Source organism: Aotus nancymaae, unplaced genomic scaffold (genome assembly GCF_030222135.1).
Source record: "Aotus nancymaae isolate 86718 unplaced genomic scaffold, 86718_ANA_hifiasm-v0.15.2.pri h1tg000067l, whole genome shotgun sequence".
In the NCBI taxonomy this organism is placed as follows: domain Eukaryota; kingdom Metazoa; phylum Chordata; class Mammalia; order Primates; family Aotidae; genus Aotus; species Aotus nancymaae.
Genome location: NW_026988482.1, coordinates 38,594,143 through 38,612,344, shown reverse-complemented (window position 1 = coordinate 38,612,344; position 18,202 = coordinate 38,594,143). Strand labels below are relative to the sequence as shown.

The 18,202-nt window shown below is 44.8% G+C and overlaps 1 protein-coding gene across 2 annotated transcripts in view; it reads left to right on the top strand.

Annotated features, from left to right (window-relative positions):
• Positions 1 to 18,202, top strand: part of PRICKLE2 (prickle planar cell polarity protein 2) — a 137,660-nt gene that overhangs the window by 71,844 nt on the left and 47,614 nt on the right. For both annotated transcript variants that reach the window (XM_012469562.2, XM_012469568.2), the window contains exons 5-7: positions 1,702 to 1,905; positions 5,472 to 5,658; positions 11,129 to 12,001. In XM_012469562.2, the coding sequence (XP_012324985.1) occupies positions 1,702 to 1,905; positions 5,472 to 5,658; positions 11,129 to 12,001 (1,264 nt within the window). The remainder of the gene's footprint in view (positions 1 to 1,701; positions 1,906 to 5,471; positions 5,659 to 11,128; positions 12,002 to 18,202) is intronic.

The following is an 18,202-nucleotide window of genomic DNA, read 5'->3' as shown; positions in this document are numbered from 1 at the left end:
ACACCTTTCCCCGCCTCTCAGCTGCCACAGGCTTTCCAGTGCTGATTGTCATTCCTGGCACTTCTCTAAGTCCTACAGCTTTTTGAACATTCCTATCTGTCCTTAAGCTCTGCGTAGACCCCTTGAGTGCTGAAGATATGTTAACTGGATAGACAAAGAGGAGGTGAGATGCTGCCCAAGGGAAGCAGATGTCATCTGAGGCCCTTTTTTGAGATTTCAGAAGGGCAGAGTGAGAAAGTTCGGTTATGTAAGATGGGGGAGCGACTTGACTGGAGATTCGGCCATGGGATCTTCATTCTTGAAAGCATATCTGGAGCCCACCTTTAAGGTGCAGGTGGTCAATGGTTGTGGTGTGAGATTCACTGTGATCAGTCCAGGCAAGCTGGAATCCTTGCCACTCTCAGATCAGTCTCCTGGAAGCAGACAAGCTAAGTTCACTTAAGGGAGAAGGAAGGTTGGGCATTTTGTGGGCAGGTCCCAAGAATTGTGTAGAATAGTGCCAAGAGTGTGGAGGCAGAAAGAGCTTCCGTAAGTGTGAGTCATGTTTCTTCCAGATGACCTTGACCATGATACTTTTCCTTGGTTTTGTCATCTGTAGAATGGATGAATGATGACTTCTGCGAGGGTTAAATAGGATTATGTATGCATGCTTTAGCTCTGCTAACATTATCACAGAAGGTAAGGATAACATGATGCCTTTCTTTCGTCCAGTCACACACATGGATGAGCTCCCAGAGACTATTTATGAAGTCTTCATTTTATTTTCTAAGATGCATTTCAACCCATAGCATGGGAAAGATTTGAAGGGAGCTTCTCTGCTTTTTAGACATTGTCCCCTGCACTCAGCCACTCTTATGGACCCTCGTACTAGCCTCAACCTGTGAACCTCATGGCTCATGCCGTGGTCAGCAAGAGCATCTCCCTAGACCCACTTTCCACACTTTATTCTTCCCTCAGAGGTCCTCAAACCATATTCTTTTTGTCCCAACCCCACTGTAAGCATAGGTGGCCAGTGATTCTGCCTTGTTTCATTCAAGATCAAGAGGGAACTTGAGAAAATAAGTGAGAAGGTAGGGAAGGGATAGGAAGAAACCCTTTCCATAGTTTGGCCTTAGAAGTGGTGCTGTGTCAATCAAGACTATGTAAAAAGATATTAGAGGAAGCAGGTTAAAAGCTTGCCTGAAAGGCACACAGAGAAGGTAGTTAAAGGTGAGCCTGCTATTACGTACCCACCCTCTCTCCCATCTAAAAGTGTAGGCCCCACCTCCTCCCAGCCCCGTCCTCCCACCCTCCCCACTCTACCCTCCCCAAACACTCCTCCTGGTGTTAAACCTGGCTGTGTCTCCACATGGAGTTTCAAGTATCTAAAAGATAATGAGGCTTTCCTCTGTGCAGGTTTGCCTCCTGCCTGCAGAGCCCCTGTACATTATTGTGCTAAAAGAGCTTTTCTTTCTTCCTGTCTTTGTGATTCCTCATTCTCCCAGTGACTTTATCTCTATATTATTTGTAGGCCTTAGGAAAGGAGAGTTCAGGGAGGACAAGAAAAACCTGCCCTGCTGCCTATGTAAAGCAGGAAGCGCAGTGACTACTTTGAACATAAGCACTCAGTAGCCAGCTAATGGTGGTTGTCCTTGATCATTTATGCACAGCACTGGAAGACGGGGGCTGGTGTGACTACTGATGTTTCTGTTTGCCTCGCAGTGTGGAGGCCAGATCAATGGTGGAGATATCGCTGTGTTTGCGTCACGGGCTGGCCACGGCGTTTGCTGGCACCCGCCGTGCTTCGTGTGCACTGTCTGCAATGAGCTCCTGGTGGATCTGATCTACTTTTACCAAGATGGGAAGATATACTGTGGCAGGCACCACGCTGAGTGCCTGAAGCCGCGCTGTGCAGCCTGTGATGAGGTTAGAGCAAACTCCAGCAGGTTTACCTGCCCACCAGCCCTTGGTTGCACCATAACCAACACATGGTCTTCTGGCTTTCTGCACTGGAGAAAGCCATAGGCAACTTCATTCTCTTGCATTAACCCTTTAGGGAGAGAAGCCCCACCCATTACTAGAATGTCTGGGGTTGTGGCCCACTTTACTGAGTCTGGAGGGACTCATAGCCTCCTGTTGGGAAGGCAGTTTCTACATCTGTGAAGATCCCCAAGTGACATATAACTGGCCCCAAGTAAGTTCAGTACTTTAAAAACAAAACAAAACAAAAATGCATTGTGCAGCTTTAGGTATTAACCCTAATCTCATGGAATAATCAGTAATGGAGTAACACTTATATCTTAAAATTGTTCCATTTTCCAAAATTCAGTGCTGCAAGTTTAGAAAAGAGAAGAAAATGGATAGTATTATTTGATTTGTCTACAGTTTATAGAAGTTCTGAGTGAAAATTCAGGAGGCAGATGGATACCTCATCTGGATGCCCCATGCTCTGACAAGTACCCTGTGTAAGAAATCAGGATAGAACGCAAGGCCCTGCCTGGCATTCTGTCCCTACTAGAAGCACACCCTGTCGTGTAAGCTGACAGAATAGAAAGCCTGGTTTAGCTTTATACGTTGGGAGCAGATAGAAGAATGTTCTAAATCTGACCACTTTTATGGGAATCATTTTGGTAAAAGTCCTAGACAGAGGTTTCCTCCTGTGCAAAGGAGTTTTTTGGGTCTATCTTTCCCTGTAAATAGCAGCGTGGGAAGTGAGTAACACTCCCCTGTTTCAGCCAGAGAACCTACTGTTACATGGGTATTTCTTTCTTATAAACTACCTACAAGGGACTCTCTAGGAGGAAGCTGATCAGACTTAACTAATTTGGATTCTGACACTAACAGTGATGTTCCGGAGAGACCCTCTAGAAAGATAGCTGGAAAACTAAGTTCAGGTCCAACTCTCTGGTTCTAGGCCACCTTTTGACCTTCATGCCTCAGTTTCCACATCTGAAAATTGGTGTTTAGAATACAACTTTGTATTGTCTAATGGCAAACAGAATATGATGATTGAAGTACACGCTTTGAAATTTTTGTTTATTGAGATATAATGTGCATAGCATTAAGGTTTACCCTTTTAAAGTATATAATTCTGTGGATTTTAGTATATTCACAAAGCTGTGCAGCCATCACTGCTGATTCCAGACCATTTTCATCAACCAAAGAGAAACTCTGTGTCCAGTAGCAGTCATTCCTCATTTCCCCCTTTCCATAGCCCCTGGCAACTATGGCAACTACTAATCTATTCTCTATCTTGGTGGATTTACATGTTCTGGATATTTCATGTAAATGAAATCATAGAATATGTGACCTTTCGAGTCTGGTTTCTTTAATTTAGCATGTTTTCAATGTCAATCATATTGTAGTATATATAAGTACTTCATTCCTTTTCATGGCTGAATAACATTCGATTGTGTGTGTATATATCACATTTTGTCTAGTCATTTATCAGTTGATGGACATTTAAGTTGTTTCCGTTTTTTGGCTACACTAAACAATGCTGCTATGAACTTTTACATACAAGTTTTTTTGTGTACACATATTTTTAGTTCTCTTAAGTGTATACCCAGGAATGGAATTGCTGGGTCTCTATGATAATTTATATGTATGATAATTTATAAATAATAAAGTTTAACTTTTTGAGGGAATGCCATATTGTCTTCCAAAACAATTACAACATTTTACATTCCTGCTATCAATGAATGAGGATTCCAATTTCTCCACATTCTCACTAATACTTGTTATTATCTGTTTTTTTTCCATTATCATTATCGTAATGGGTATGAAGTAACATCATATTGAGGTTTTGATTCACATTTCCCCAACAGCTAATAATGTTCAGCATCTTTTCATGTGTTTCTTTGATGTTTTTATATCTTGTTTTTCAGAGAAATGTCTGAAATTGTTTTTAATTTGAATTTTTTGACAACCTTTTTAATCAATTGGGTTTTCTCTCTCTCTTTTTTTTGAGACAGAGTCTCACTCTGTCACCCAGGCTAGAGTGCAGTGGCATGATCTTGGCTCACTGTAGCCTCCACCTCCTAGGTTCAAGCGATTCTCCTGCCTAAGCATCCTGAATCGCTGGGATTACAGGCATGCACCACCATGCCTAGCTAATTTTTGTATTTCTTGTAGAGATGAAGCTTCACAATTTAGCGAGGCTGGTCTCAAACTTCTGGCCTCATGTGATCTGCCCACCTCAGCCTCTCAAAGCTCTGGGATCACAAGCATGAGCCACTGTCCTGGCCTGTTTTTCTCTTTATTATTGAATTGTAACAGTGATTTGTATATATTCTGTATACTAGTCCCTTATCAGATAGATGATTGGCAAATATTTTCTCTCATTCTATAGTTATATTTTTCACTTACTCAATGTTTGGCAAATATTTTCTCATTCTATAGCTGTATTTTCACTTAAAAACTTTATGCTCCTTTGAAGCATAAAGTTTTTAATTTTTATGAAGTTCACTTTTGTTGTTTATGCTTTTAGCATCATATCTAAGAACCCATTGCCTGCTTCAAGGTCATAAAGATTTACACCTGTGTTTTCTTCTAAGAGTTTTATTGTTTTTTTTGCCCCTTGCTCTTTAATCCCTTTTGAGTTCATTTTTATGTATGATGTGAGGTAGGGATTTGAATTCATTATTTTACATGAGGCTCTCCTGTTGTACCAGCTCCATTTGTTGAGAAGACTATTCTTTTCCCCATGGAATGGTCTTGGCCCCCTTTTCAACAATTAATTGACCATATATGTATGAGTTTAAATCTGGATTCCTATTCATGTGTATGCCCAGCCTTATGCTAGTCCCACACTGGCTTGATTACTGTAGCTTTATAGTAAGTTTTGAAATCTGTGCTTTGAAATTTTAAATTCTTTTTGGGGGGAAAATGCAAAAGCTTGTTAGGGCCTGGCAGGTATTATAAATGAAGGTGACTTATTTTAACGCAATAGGGAAGGATGAAGAAAAGGACAAACTGGAGAACTTGCCACTCATTTAAAAACAGCAGCCCCTCTTCTCAGCTCTATTTTATTATTTCCATGTCGGAATGTGCACTGAGCATTGCAAATGTTGTGCTTTTGAAAGAGAAACCAGGATTTCAAGTGTTAATATGATATTTTCCATTAAAAAAAAATTTGTACAGGCCAAATGAAGCAGATATGTATGTCCAATGTACCTGTGAGCTGTCAGTTTTTTATCCTGCCTTATATTCGCCAGAGTATAATGTTCTTTCTCTTATTAAATGTGATTAAGTTAATCACTGGCCAGGCCGGAAATCATGTTTAATTATGCTCTCGGTAAATCCACATATTTACATATGCATATGTATATGTAAAAATATAGAATAAATATTTACATATGGATTTTTGTTTATTTATAAGTGGGATCTGCTTTCTTACCCTTCTAGTTCAGGACCCCCATAGCTTTCTTCATTTAAAGTATGTTCTTCTGGCTGTGTCTCACTCACTGACCATTTGGCTTCCCCATCTCCAGATCATCTTTGCAGACGAATGCACAGAAGCTGAGGGGCGGCACTGGCACATGAAACACTTTTGCTGCTTCGAGTGTGAGACAGTGCTGGGTGGCCAGCGCTACATCATGAAGGAGGGAAGGCCCTACTGTTGCCACTGCTTCGAGTCCTTGTATGCAGAATATTGTGACACCTGTGCCCAACATATAGGTGAGGCAATACTTGGCACTCAGCTTGGTCCTTCTGTGACTGGGTCACCTTTGTTTTGGGTGTAGTTAAAATATCTTTGGTTGCAAGTGATAGAAACCCAACTCATGCTAACTTAACTGAAAAAGAGAATTTCTTGATTCACAACACTAGAAAGGCCAAGGAGTACACTGGCTTCAGGTAGGGGTGGATCAAGGGTTTAAACAAAACCAATTTTTTCCCATCTGTATCTCAGCTTAAGTTTCCTTCTGTTAGCATCATTTGGGAGAAGCTATCTCCACCTAATAGTCAAGATGATTCACTAGTGATACTAGTCTTAGTATTTGCATTCTCAAAAGGAGAGGAACTGTGTCTCTTTCAGTTTTCAGGTCAGTCCTTCCAAATAAGAATTTTATCAGCCTTGCTTTGGTCAAGGGCTCACCTCCAGGCTGGGTCTATGTGCCATACAGTCCCACAGCCAAGGGTCAGGGCAGTGGGGGAAGCTCAGAAGCAAAATATAAACAGATATTTTCCATAGCCTCCTTGGGACAAGTTGGGAATCTGCAGGGGGAGGAACCAAATTGGTCCTCTTGGTAGGGAGGGACAGTCAAGAAGACCCAGTGGCTTCTGGCAAGTATGTCTTTAAAAAAACACTAGCAAAAGCTACTCCAGCCAAATGAAAAGCAAATGAACCTTAAATAGTTTATAAACTATTAACTCCCCAATAAATGGCAGATCTGAGATGGTGAAAGTCATTTTCCCTTTGCAAATAACCAGTCTGTTTAACCCTTCAACGCTGTTCCAGATCCTACTGTATTGTGGCTTCTTCATTCAACTTGCCTCTTCTGGCACCTTGGGAAGGAGCCAACCTTGGGGGAAAAGAAAGTTGGCAGTGGCCGAATGTCTGTGAGATCACAGCCAGATCATCCGGTGGCTTGTGCAATCCTAAGAAGTCTGTTCAGAAGCTGCCAATTTCTTGCCTAGAGTGAGGAGATGCAGAGATAATCCATTTTTGAGCCCCTTTTGCCCCACTCAGAGGTTTCATTAGGACCCAAAAAAAGTAACTTTGTCTTCCTGGTTCATAAGAAGTGATGTATTCAAATAAAAAATTGACTAGTGTTTAGAGAGCCCTGTGTGCTGATAAAAATCCCAGCTCTGTGGACAAGACACCTACTGTGTGCCCAACAGTGCTTTGTCATTGGGCATTCTTGTCCCACATACTCAAGCCCAGGCTTAAGCTCTGCTGTGAAGACCTTTGTTCAGCTGCATTCTCTGCTGGGGGCTTGGGTGATGGCAAATTCTCCACCTGCTAACCCCTGAAAACCTCACCCCTCTCACAGCCTGTTGCCTCACCTCAGTACCCAGGAGCTTTCGTGTCTCACAAGATCAAAGTGGTCAAACAGATGAACCTTCTTTTTGCTAAGAGTTAGGAAATGGGAAGTTCAGTTGCGACACGTGGCACGACGTGTGAGGAAGGGGAGAGGTGAGACAGTGTCAGGGAAAATGGTGCAATGTATTGACCCAGTATTGCCCAACTGAGGATTCAAGTCTGCAAGTGCATACTTGCTCAGGTGAGAGGGGCCGTGTGTGCGGAATGCCTGCCCATCACAATAATACCCGCTTTCCATCCATATTTCTGTTTTTTCTGTTTCTTTCCATGGAGGCTAGAACCTCTCCAGAAACTGCCACTTAGAATTTTGGCTCAGTACTTGAGAGAGAGAAAAATCTCTCTGTTGCTGGCGCATGTACACCTCAGATGGCCCCTCAGTTTTCCTCTCTGACTGTCTCCCTTGGCTGTCCAGCACATTTATTGGCATTGCTTCCTCCTTTCCTCCCAAATCCATAAAAAGGTGTCAGTGTTTTATCAGAAAATGGGACCATGGTGGCCTGCAGTATTATTGCTGCTGTAGTTAAAATGCTGTCCCTAAGATTTGCTTTAAATCCACTTTTCTATAAGACGTAATTTTCCTGTGACAGTGAAAGAGCACACTCTATATAGCATGCACACCTCAGTCACTGGGTGCTTTACCCCTGACCATACTGTACAAATATTCCATATTTATACAGCCACTCAGAGCAGACCCTGCGTCAGGCAGCCGTTGCTAGGGCAACGGTACTTTTGCCTGCGCACAGCAGAGTAAACAGTCCTATAAACAGACCGAGGCTGTGGCAGCAGTAGACACACACACCCTCCGATAAGTACTTAAAGGGCTTAGAGAAGGAATAAAAAAGGAACGCTTAGATGTTGAACAGCAGAGCCCTTTTCCAGATGTTTAGAGTTCAGGAGCAGTTCAGAGGACCATCTGACATCGTTGATGTTTATCGGAGACCACGTTCCGCTGCCTGCCAGGCCGCTTTATGACATGCCTCCCCTCCACTCCCCCAACCGGAGCCCATCCTTCCATGAGGCCCCCATTCCCAGGAACTAGGCCCTCGCTGCTGCATCTGAGCGTGTGTCCTTGCCAAAACGTGGAGAAGCAGCTGGTGGCAGATAGGCCAGAGGGACTGGACTTCCTGTGTACCTCTAACAGGGAGTGGGGATAGCTGTGGCTGCTCTGGATGCTGCGCTGAGTAGACCTCACCTTAAAGGACCCAGGGATGCCATCATGAACTCCCTGCACTCTTGGCATTTTAGAAAGGGAGTGAGGAAGAGAAGGAAGGTGGGACAGGGGAGGGGAGCCAGAGCAGCCTCATAGTTCTTTCTTGGACTGCATCTGGGCAGTGACCCTCAGCAAAGAGAGAGACAGGCTTTCAGACCTAATCCAAATAAAAGAAGAGTGGTCAGCAGTCCCAGTTCTCAGCACTCCATGCATGTTAACTCAGTTACCAAGTACTATAATTATCCCCATTATACTGCTAGGGAAACCAAAGCACAGAGAGATGCAGCCATTTGCCTAGGGTCACACAGCTGGAATGCAGCAGAGCCAAGATTTGAACACAAGCAGATGGCCTTCAGCATCTTTATAACCAACTGCCATGGGATGGAGCTGGGATTCGAACCTGTGTTTGTCAGGGTCTTGAAGTCTCACGCTTAGCTACTACAGAATCCTGTGTCCCTGTACTCTCTGCCCCAGCTTTCTCCCAAGGACCTGCAAAAGAAGTGTCTATGGAGCTAAACAGACAACCAGGGTTTTCTGGTTCTAGCCCTACCCCAGCTGGTTCTTTTTCACTCTGCTGGAGAGCACTGGTGCTGTAAGAGATGCAGTTGATTCAGTTGATTCACATAGTGTCCTTCTCTCTCACTTCGGGTGACCTTTGTGGCTATTCCTATCCCTATTAAAAAAAATCCCCTTAGTCCCTAAGGCCAGGTTCTAAAACGAAAAGAGAGCCCAGTAGTTTGGGAAAGGGCTAATAAGAGAAGAATTGACCTCATGCCTCTCTCTCCCTGGGCTCCATAGACACAAAAGTGAGCCAGGAGATAGACAGCAGAGGAGAAAGAGAGGCTGCTTGGGCCCTGGCCTTTTGTTCTTGCAATTCTCTTCTCCCTAGTTTCTTGTTCACCACCTCCTTAGACAAGTCTCCAGAAGTTCTTCCTTGAAAGTCCAGGCTCAGGAACTCTCAGCCACTGAAGATAAAGGTCCACATTAGTCCTCCTTTCTGGGAACCTTGTATCATTTTGCATCAGGAGATTGCAAGCGTCCTGGTCCACCCTACAGTCATAGCCTGAGGCTACATTCCCAGCAGGCTCTCCCCACAGGAAGGAGCCCCAACAGCTCCCAGCTTCCATTCTGCCAGTTTAACAACTGCTATAAAAAGAGCCTGCTGTGTGACTGCCTTAGCAAAAGTCCTGCCTTAGCAAAAGCAAGGAGAGGTGTTGGCTTAGTGCTGGTCACTTGCCCACTCCTGAAACAGTCCCTGGGTGCCAGGAAAGCAGACTTTTTTTGCTGGTCTATGTTGGGTCCTGGGTTAGCTTTTGTCCCATCTTCAGGCTCACGGCCTGAAGATGGCAGGGAAATGGTGTTCCACAGGGAAATGAAGTCCTATAACCACAAGAGGGCAGAGATGATGAGGGGGCAGAACCCCAAGGGCTGTGGGAGGTTCCCTTGGTATGCACTGTGGCCAGGCTATATAAACCTGGCACAGTCCTGTCACAGGGGGGAATTGCACCTTTTCCTTTCCTGATGAAATTAAGCAAAGTGTACGCATGCTCCCAGAGGGGCATTAGCTTTGGCAATGCCATGTCTAAGTTTTTCTTTACCAAAAGCAGATTTTTCCTTAACAAGAGTTGAAATCCACATTTTTATTTCCCATTGTCTAAGTCTGTTGAGACTGCTTTAACAGAATAGCACAGACTGTGTGGCTTCTGAATAGTATTGTATTGAACAGAAATGTATTGCTGACAGTTCTAAAGGCCGGGAAGTCCAAACTCAAGGCACCAGCAAATGCAGTGTCTGCTGAGGGCCTGTTTTCTGTTTCCTGGATGGTTCCTTCTTGCAGAGTCCTCACATGGTGGAAGGGGCAAACAAGCTCCCTTGGGCCTCTTCTGTAAGGGCACTAATCTCATTCCTGAGGTCCCCACTCTCACGACCTAGTCACCTCCCAAAAAACCCCATCTCCTAATGCCAACACTTTAGGGTTTAGGATTTCAACTTAGGAGTTTCAGAGAAAACATTCACCATAGCATCCACTGAGTTGCTACTATGACTTACCTATTGTAATAGCACATGCTAGTGATGGGATTCACTTGATCCATCCATGTACAGAGAGCCCCTGTCATACCCCAGGCCATGTTCCAGGTCCTGGAGATGCTGTAGAAACTTAACGTGTCTATCCTCATAGAGTTTCACTTTCAACAGAGGAGAGATGATACACAGATGCACATATATAGTGTTACAATATAAAGCAATTTTAGTGCTATCAAGAAAACTCCAGCAGGTAAGGGCGGAGAGTAATGGAGAATCACTATTAGTATGGACAGGAAGACTTCTCAGAGGAGCTGGCTTTTGAGCAGATGGCTAACTGGAGTGAAGGAGATAGTATCAATGTCATGGTTGATAGTAAGATTTCCTGGGTACCGATATCGTCTCTGGTTCCTAGTTATGTTATCCTAGGCAAGTTACTTAGCCTCATGCGCCTCCATTTTCTCATGTGAAAACTGCAAATAATATTAGAAAGCTAGCTCAAGGGAGCTGAGTGATTAAATGAGTTTACATTTAAAAAGCTCTTAAAGCAGTGCATGGTCATTTGTTAGCATTACTATTGCTGTTTGTCAGGGGCAAATGTGTCCTAGGCAGAAGGATTCATAGATAAGCCATTTTAACCTAGAGTCTCTGTGCTTGGAGCAAATGAGTGAAGAAGGTGCTTACTGGTACAGGAAGGAGTTCTCTTGGTAGGACATGAATACCATTTACATAGGGGTCTGATGGTTGATTTTTTGACAATTCATTCTGCTGCGCCTGGAATCCTGAGACAAACCAAGGTGCTGTGTGTTTCACGTCCCATTGCAGGGCTCTGAGCAGCTAATCAGCCTCTCCCATGTCTCTCGTTTCCTTAGGTATCGACCAAGGTCAAATGACCTATGACGGCCAACATTGGCATGCCACCGAGACCTGTTTCTGCTGCGCTCACTGCAAGAAATCCCTCCTGGGGCGGCCATTCCTCCCGAAGCAGGGCCAGATTTTCTGCTCACGGGCCTGTAGTGCAGGGGAAGACCCCAATGGTTCTGATTCCTCTGATTCCGCCTTCCAGAACGCCAGGGCCAAGGAGTCCCGGCGCAGTGCCAAAATCGGCAAGAACAAAGGCAAGACGGAGGAGTCCATGCTGAACCAGCACAGCCAGCTGCAAGTGAGTTCCAACCGGCTGTCAGCCGACGTGGACCCCCTGTCACTGCAGATGGACATGCTCAGCCTGACCAGCCAGACACCCAGCCTCAACCGGGACCCCATCTGGAGGAGCCGGGAAGAGCCCTACCATTATGGGAACAAGATGGAGCAGAACCAGTCCCAGACCCCTCTGCAGCTCCTCAGCCAGTGCAACATCAGAACTTCCTACAGTCCAGGAGGGCAGGGGGCTGGGGCCCAGCCTGAAATGTGGGGCAAGCACTTCAGCAACCCCAAAAGGAGTGCATCACTGGCCATGACAGGGCATGCTGGCAGCTTCATCAAGGAATGCCGAGAAGACTATTACCCGGGGAGGCTGAGATCTCAGGAGAGCTACAGCGATATGTCTAGTCAGAGTTTCAATGAGACCCGGGGCAGCATCCAAGTCCCCAAATATGAGGAGGAGGAGGAGGAGGAAGGGGGCATGTCCAGTCAGCAGTGTCGGACCCGTCATCCAATCAGTTCCCTGAAATACACAGAGGACATGACGCCCACAGAGCAGACGCCTCGGGGCTCCATGGAATCCCTGGCCCTGTCTAATGCAACAGGTAGGTTCTGTTCATCTCGAAAACAGATAGCAAGGGGTAATCTCTGGGTGACTGGCTCCCAGTTCTCAGGATTTTAATGTTGTTTCTGCCATGTTCCCCCTTCCAATAGGCTGCAGAGGAAGGTAAACCCAAGTTTGGGATGGCTTCTATCTTTGATGGGATTCCCTGTAAACAAAGCCTGAGACAGGGGTCCGGATGCCTGTGATGTATTGAGGGAGTGCTCCCAGGAAAAGGGGAGTGAGAGAAAGAGGACAGGGCAGGGGGAGGAGCCAAGTGAGGAATGGTGTCTCCATGAGGTCTGGCTTCCGCCTGATCCCACAGGGGGCTCTGATGGATGAGTGGCACCATAGAGTCAATTGCTTCTTGTAACGAAGGGTCTGATGTTTTGTACCATCATGTCAGTTGGTCATCAGCTTTGGGCTGCTGAGGAGTGATGAGGGAATAAGATTGTGGGTATGGGGTTGGGGCAAGGCAGCTCCTGTTGGCCAAAGGCAGCACTAAAGAGAGAAGATGCTATGGTCTGAATGTTTTCCGCCAAATTCCTACATTGAGATCCTAAATCCCAAGGTGATGGCATTAGGAAATTGGGCGTTTTGGGAGGTGACTAGGTCCTGAGAGTGAAGACCTCATGAATGGGATTAGTGCCCTTATAAAAAAGGCCCAAGGGAACTTGTTTGCCTCTTGTACAATGTGAAGGTGGAGAAGGTGTATCTGAGCTGATAGCAGTGGTCGCAGCACCTGCAGCCCAGTTTCCCCAGCCTGGTGCTGCTTAGGGCACCAAAGCATCCATGACAGCTTCTGAGACTGTTCTGAACCTGTTTCTCACAGGGAACTGGCTTCAAAATGCAAGTAAAGGTATAAGAAAGTCTGGCTAGACAAGGAGAAGACAGGTAGGCTGAAAAGAACAGAAGTGGAAAGAGAGACTTGTTGCATGCTTCTCTCTCCAGTGAAGTTGTCTAGCTGGTTTTCTGTGCGTGGGAAGACTGATGTTGGCCAGGCATGGTGGCTCACACCTGTAATCCCAGCATTTTGGGAGGCCAAGGCAGGAGGATCACTTGAGGCCAGGAGTTTGAGACCACCCTGGGCAACATAGTTAGACTCTCTCTACAAATACACATACACACACACATACACACACACAGACACACACACACAGACACACACAGACACACACACACACACATACACACACATACACACACATACACATACACACACAGACACACACAGACACACACACAGACACACACAGACACACACACACACATACACACACAAATAAAAATTAGCTGGTCTTGGTGGCACATGCCCGTATAGTCCCAGCTAGTTAGGAGGCTGAAACAGGAGGATCACTTGAGCCCAGGATGTTGAGGCTGCAGTAAGTAATGATCCCACCTCTGCACTCCAGCCTTGGTGGCAGAGTGAGAACCTGTCTCTAAAAAAAAAAAAAAAATTTTAATGAGGAAAAAAAGACCAATGTAGATCTTCTCTGTGATGGTGCTACTTAAAGCAGAATCTGAGGATCACAGTGACTGAAAACTATCACCGATCAGCAGCGAGATTAGTACTGAAACTGAAAGTGTTTAGAAACTCTTACAGCAGTTCAATGTTGCGGTGACATCCAAGTGCGCATTTAGTGGGCTTGTCCTATTGATCAGGGTGTATAGACCAATCGGGGTGTTACATAACTCACAGGCTGAGCTCTTTGTGCTTTGTGCTTTGTGCTGTATCAGACATGCTCAGCAGGGTCACTAGGGATTGAAAATAAAAACAAACTGGTTCTTCACCACTGATAGCTTGAGAAGTAGTGCTCTAAGATGCTTTAAGTATATCTACCCCTTTGTGGGCAAGGTACCCAAGGAGGAAGATGTATGTCTGCCCCTTACAGCAAGGATTCCATAGTCAGTGGTATCTGGATGGAGACTGTGATAATGTCAGCCCCATCTGAAGGGGACAGCCACTGCTCAGCTCCAGCTGCTTGTTGCCATGTGCTGGGATATTTATGTATCCACCTAACCCTCATATGGCTCTTGCAATGTGTCAAATATTGTTCTAAGCAGTTATAAATATTAGCTTGCTTAATTACATTGTCATAACACTGTGAGGGAGGAATATTGTTATGATTCTCATTTCAGAGTTAAAGAAACTGAGAAATGGAGAAGTTGAGGGACTCACCCAAAGTCACTCAGCTTTTAGAGTGGTAGAGCAGGGATTCGAACCTGTGTATAGGATTCTAGAACACTGCTCTTTTTTTTTTTTTTTTTTTTTTTTTGAGACGGAGTTTCGCTCTTGTTACCCAGGCTGGAGTGCAATGGCGCGATCTCGGCTCACCGCAACCTCCGCCTCCTGGGTTCAGGCAATTCTCCTGCCTCAGCCTCCTGAGTAGCTGGGATTACAGGCACGCGCCACCGTGCCCAGCTAATTTTTTGTATTAGTAGAGACGGGGTTTCACCATGTTGACCAGGATGGTCTCGATCTCTTGACCTCGTGATCCACCCGCCTCGGCCTCCCAAAGTGCTGGGATTACAGGCGTGATAGAACACTGCTCTTAATCACACTAGGCTACCAATCTAATACAAGCCCCATCCTTTCAGATCTTCCCATTTTTTTCAGACAAGTTGAAAATTTGGACTTTTAAAAATGTGAAATCTATTTCAACTCTGTTGGACAAACAAAACGAGGCTCTGAGTTGTAGGTTGTCCATGTAATGGGTTTTACCTTCAATCCCCATCAAATACGTACAGATATGTGTTCTCATTTGTCCCAGAACAAATAGTAGATATCCTCATCCCCATGTTTCAGATGAAAAAAAAAAAAAATGAGGCCTTGGTGACTAAGTACCTTGCTTGATGTCTTTAAAGTGAGCAATTAGTGCTGAGTGATGACTGCCTGGCTTCCAGCCCAGGTTATGTTATTCTCGAAAGATTTATGTGCTATAATTATTTAAGAGGGCAGCAGATAAATATATACTTCAGCCTCTGAAGCAGAGTTTCTCAAAGCTAGACCACCTGCACTAGAATCATGGGGATGCTCGATTCAAACATAGGCTCCTGGGCCTCCCCCTACCCCCTTGCATCAGAACTCTACAGAGGTGGGGCCCAGGAATCTTCATGTTAAGCAGATCTCTGCTGAGACTGATGTGCACCATTGTCTGAAAGCAGATGTGCCTGGGTTTGTCTGCTCTGACTGTATTGTCCTCACATTGTGGCTCATGAGGAAATCAGGAGGGCTAGAGGTTGAGGAATGTTGGAAAGGGTGAGTGAGGAGACACTCAGTTTCTACTCCTAAAGAAGACATCATGGGAGATTTATTCTCGTGATTCTCTAGGATCCTTGGGCAAAGCAACTAATGCCCCTTTGCCTCAGATTTTTGGGAAACAACCCTGACCATGTCTGATACAACTGAGGGGAAAAAATTCCTGAGATCAACACTATCTAATATGGCAGCCATACGGGGCTGTAGAAATTTAAATGAATTAAAATTAAATGAAATTGATACTTCAGACCATCAGTTGCACAAGACACATTTTAAGTACTCAACAGCAATGGCCTGAAGTTTACATTTTATTTAGTTTTAATTCTTTTAAATTTCCATAGCCTGCTGTGGCTAGTGATGACCCTGCCAGAAGGTGCAGATGACAGAAGTGAACTGAGGAGATGGGCATGACATTAAGCCATCATTAGTCTCTGAAGTTCTTACATGAGCCCTGGTTTTTTGGCTTTCTAATTAATTAATGGTTAGGAGTACTGGTTCTGGAGTCACACTTGCTGGGATGAGATTGAACCTTCATCATTTAGGAGTTGCATGGCCTTGAATAAGTCACTCAGTTTCCTCATCCATGGTATTTGGTGAATAAATGGATGAAGGTGTGCCTGTAGTGCTTTTTTCATATAGCTTTGGTGAGGATCAAATGATACATGCACTTAAAATCACTAATGTAGTCTTTGACACATATGACCCTCTGCAATGGTTACCTGCTACTTTTTATTATTATTAATTCTTTCTCCTCCCAAACACACTGATCCACAGTTTTGGCCCCTACACCTGTTGTGGCTACTAACTTCTCCCACCATCCACCAGCTGTGCAGGTTTGCATTTTAGATTTTAAAATACCCCTGTATGGGCCGGGCTTGGTGGCTCACACCTACAATCCCAACACTTTGGGAGGCCGAGGCAGGCAGATCACTTGAGGCCGGAAGTTAAGACCAGCTTCGCCAGCATGGCAAAACCCCATCTCTATTAAAAATACAAAAATTAGCAAGTCATGGTGGTGCATGACTGTAGTTTCAGCTTCTCAGGAGGCTGAGACTCAAGAATCACTTGAACCCAGGAGGCAGAGGTTAGAGTGAGCCAGGATCATACCACTGCACTCCAGCTTTTCGATAGAACAAGACTATTAAAAAAAAAAAAAGGGAAAATACTCCTGCAGGTTCCTCTTTTCCTAACATAAGACCATGAAAAACAGGGACATTTTATATGTGTTTCTATGGTTCTGTCAGATATGACAGTGTTGAAGAAAGATGGTGGCTAATATTCTAAGCACGGCTTCATCATTCCTCATTGGAGCAGCCCCTAAACAACCTTTCACATCCTACGCTGCACACACATACACCAAAGACTAGACTTGGAATGTTGGTGTTTTTGCTGCCGTACCTCACTGTTATATTTGAATTTTGCTAGAATTCAGTAGTGTTTTTGTTTTTGTTTTTAATATTCTAAGCTATCTGCATATCTTTAAATCCTAGAATCACAATCTGAATACCAGGTATGTGCCACAAAAGGCTTTAGTGAAAACCTTGATCCTTCAGATAAAGCTGGATTTCAAGATGATAGTTTCTTTTTTCTTCCATGGTCAGTAACTTCTGTTATTGAATAAGTCTGTAGTGTTTAATCTGGCATGAAGTGTGATCTTTCTGTGGGCAGCACTTTTCCTCAGAACAGATCTGAAAAAAAACAGATAGCTCCAGTGGCTTGTCAGCCTCAGATCTGGGCTTTGGCCCCTCCCAATGCGTTTAGAACTGGGAGTGTGCAGTCCCTTCTTGGAAAACACAGTTCATCCCTTACGCTCACACAGAGTGAGTCAGGCAGGCACAGCCAGCATTTCTACCACTGCAATGTAGGAGCCTTGCAGAAGTGCTTTAACCCTAATATTCCCTAAACATGCCTCTAAAGCAGCTTGCAGCCTGCATAATCATAGCATTAGAAGGAGAAATGATGACATCAAAACAACTAACATTATTGAGTGTTTATATGGACTGAATATTGTTATAAGCACTCTCCGTGAACTAAACACACTCAGTCCTCACGACAACCCTATGAGGTAGACACAGTTGTTATTCCCATTTTACAAATGGTATAAATGAGGCACTGAGAGGCTGAGTCGCCCAAGCCTGCATTGCCTGGAAGTAGAAGAGCAGGATTTAAACTTGGACATTCTAGCTCCAGAGCTTGTGCCCTTCAACACTATACCGTGGTCGATGTGAATGACCATGGTAAATGTACTGCTGCTGCTGATGGTGATTGTAACTGATGATAATCATAACAGATCACTGACGATGACCTGACGTGCTAATGACTTCACGTAAAATGCCTCTTTAAATGCTGCGAGATAAATCCGGGTTTTTACAGATGGGTACACTAGGTTCCTAGAAGTAACCTTTTTATGGTCACTACAGATGGACTTGAACCTAGGTGTGAGCAACTACAAAGCCATGCACTTAATTGGTCTAATATACCTCCTTACCAGAAGGGTCAGAGTCACAGTCACAGTCAGAAGATTTGCACAGTAGCTCTAGCTGAAGGGATAAGCATTCCCTCTCCTGTGGCAGTTGGCTTGGTGATTTGTTTGTTTGACTCTGATGATGCTAGAGAGAAGCATGAGAGCACAGGTGTGAATGACGGGAGTCAGAAGTGGCAGTCCAGGATGATGCCAAGGTCAGAGATAGGAAAGACAAGGCAGACAGGTAAAGATGGGCCAGGGGCTGGTGCCTGGGCAAGAGGCACCGAGGGCAGAGGGGACCAAGACTTTAGTTGCAAGTTAGAGGTCAGGGCTCAAGTCACACACTGGGACCAGGTACAGAGTAGAGCTGGAATTGGAACTGACTGAGGCCACACCGCAGGACAACTGGAGGCTGTGAGCTGGTCCCTGGTGAAGGATGCTGCTGTGGAATGACAAGCCTGGGAACATGACTTGAGGATCAG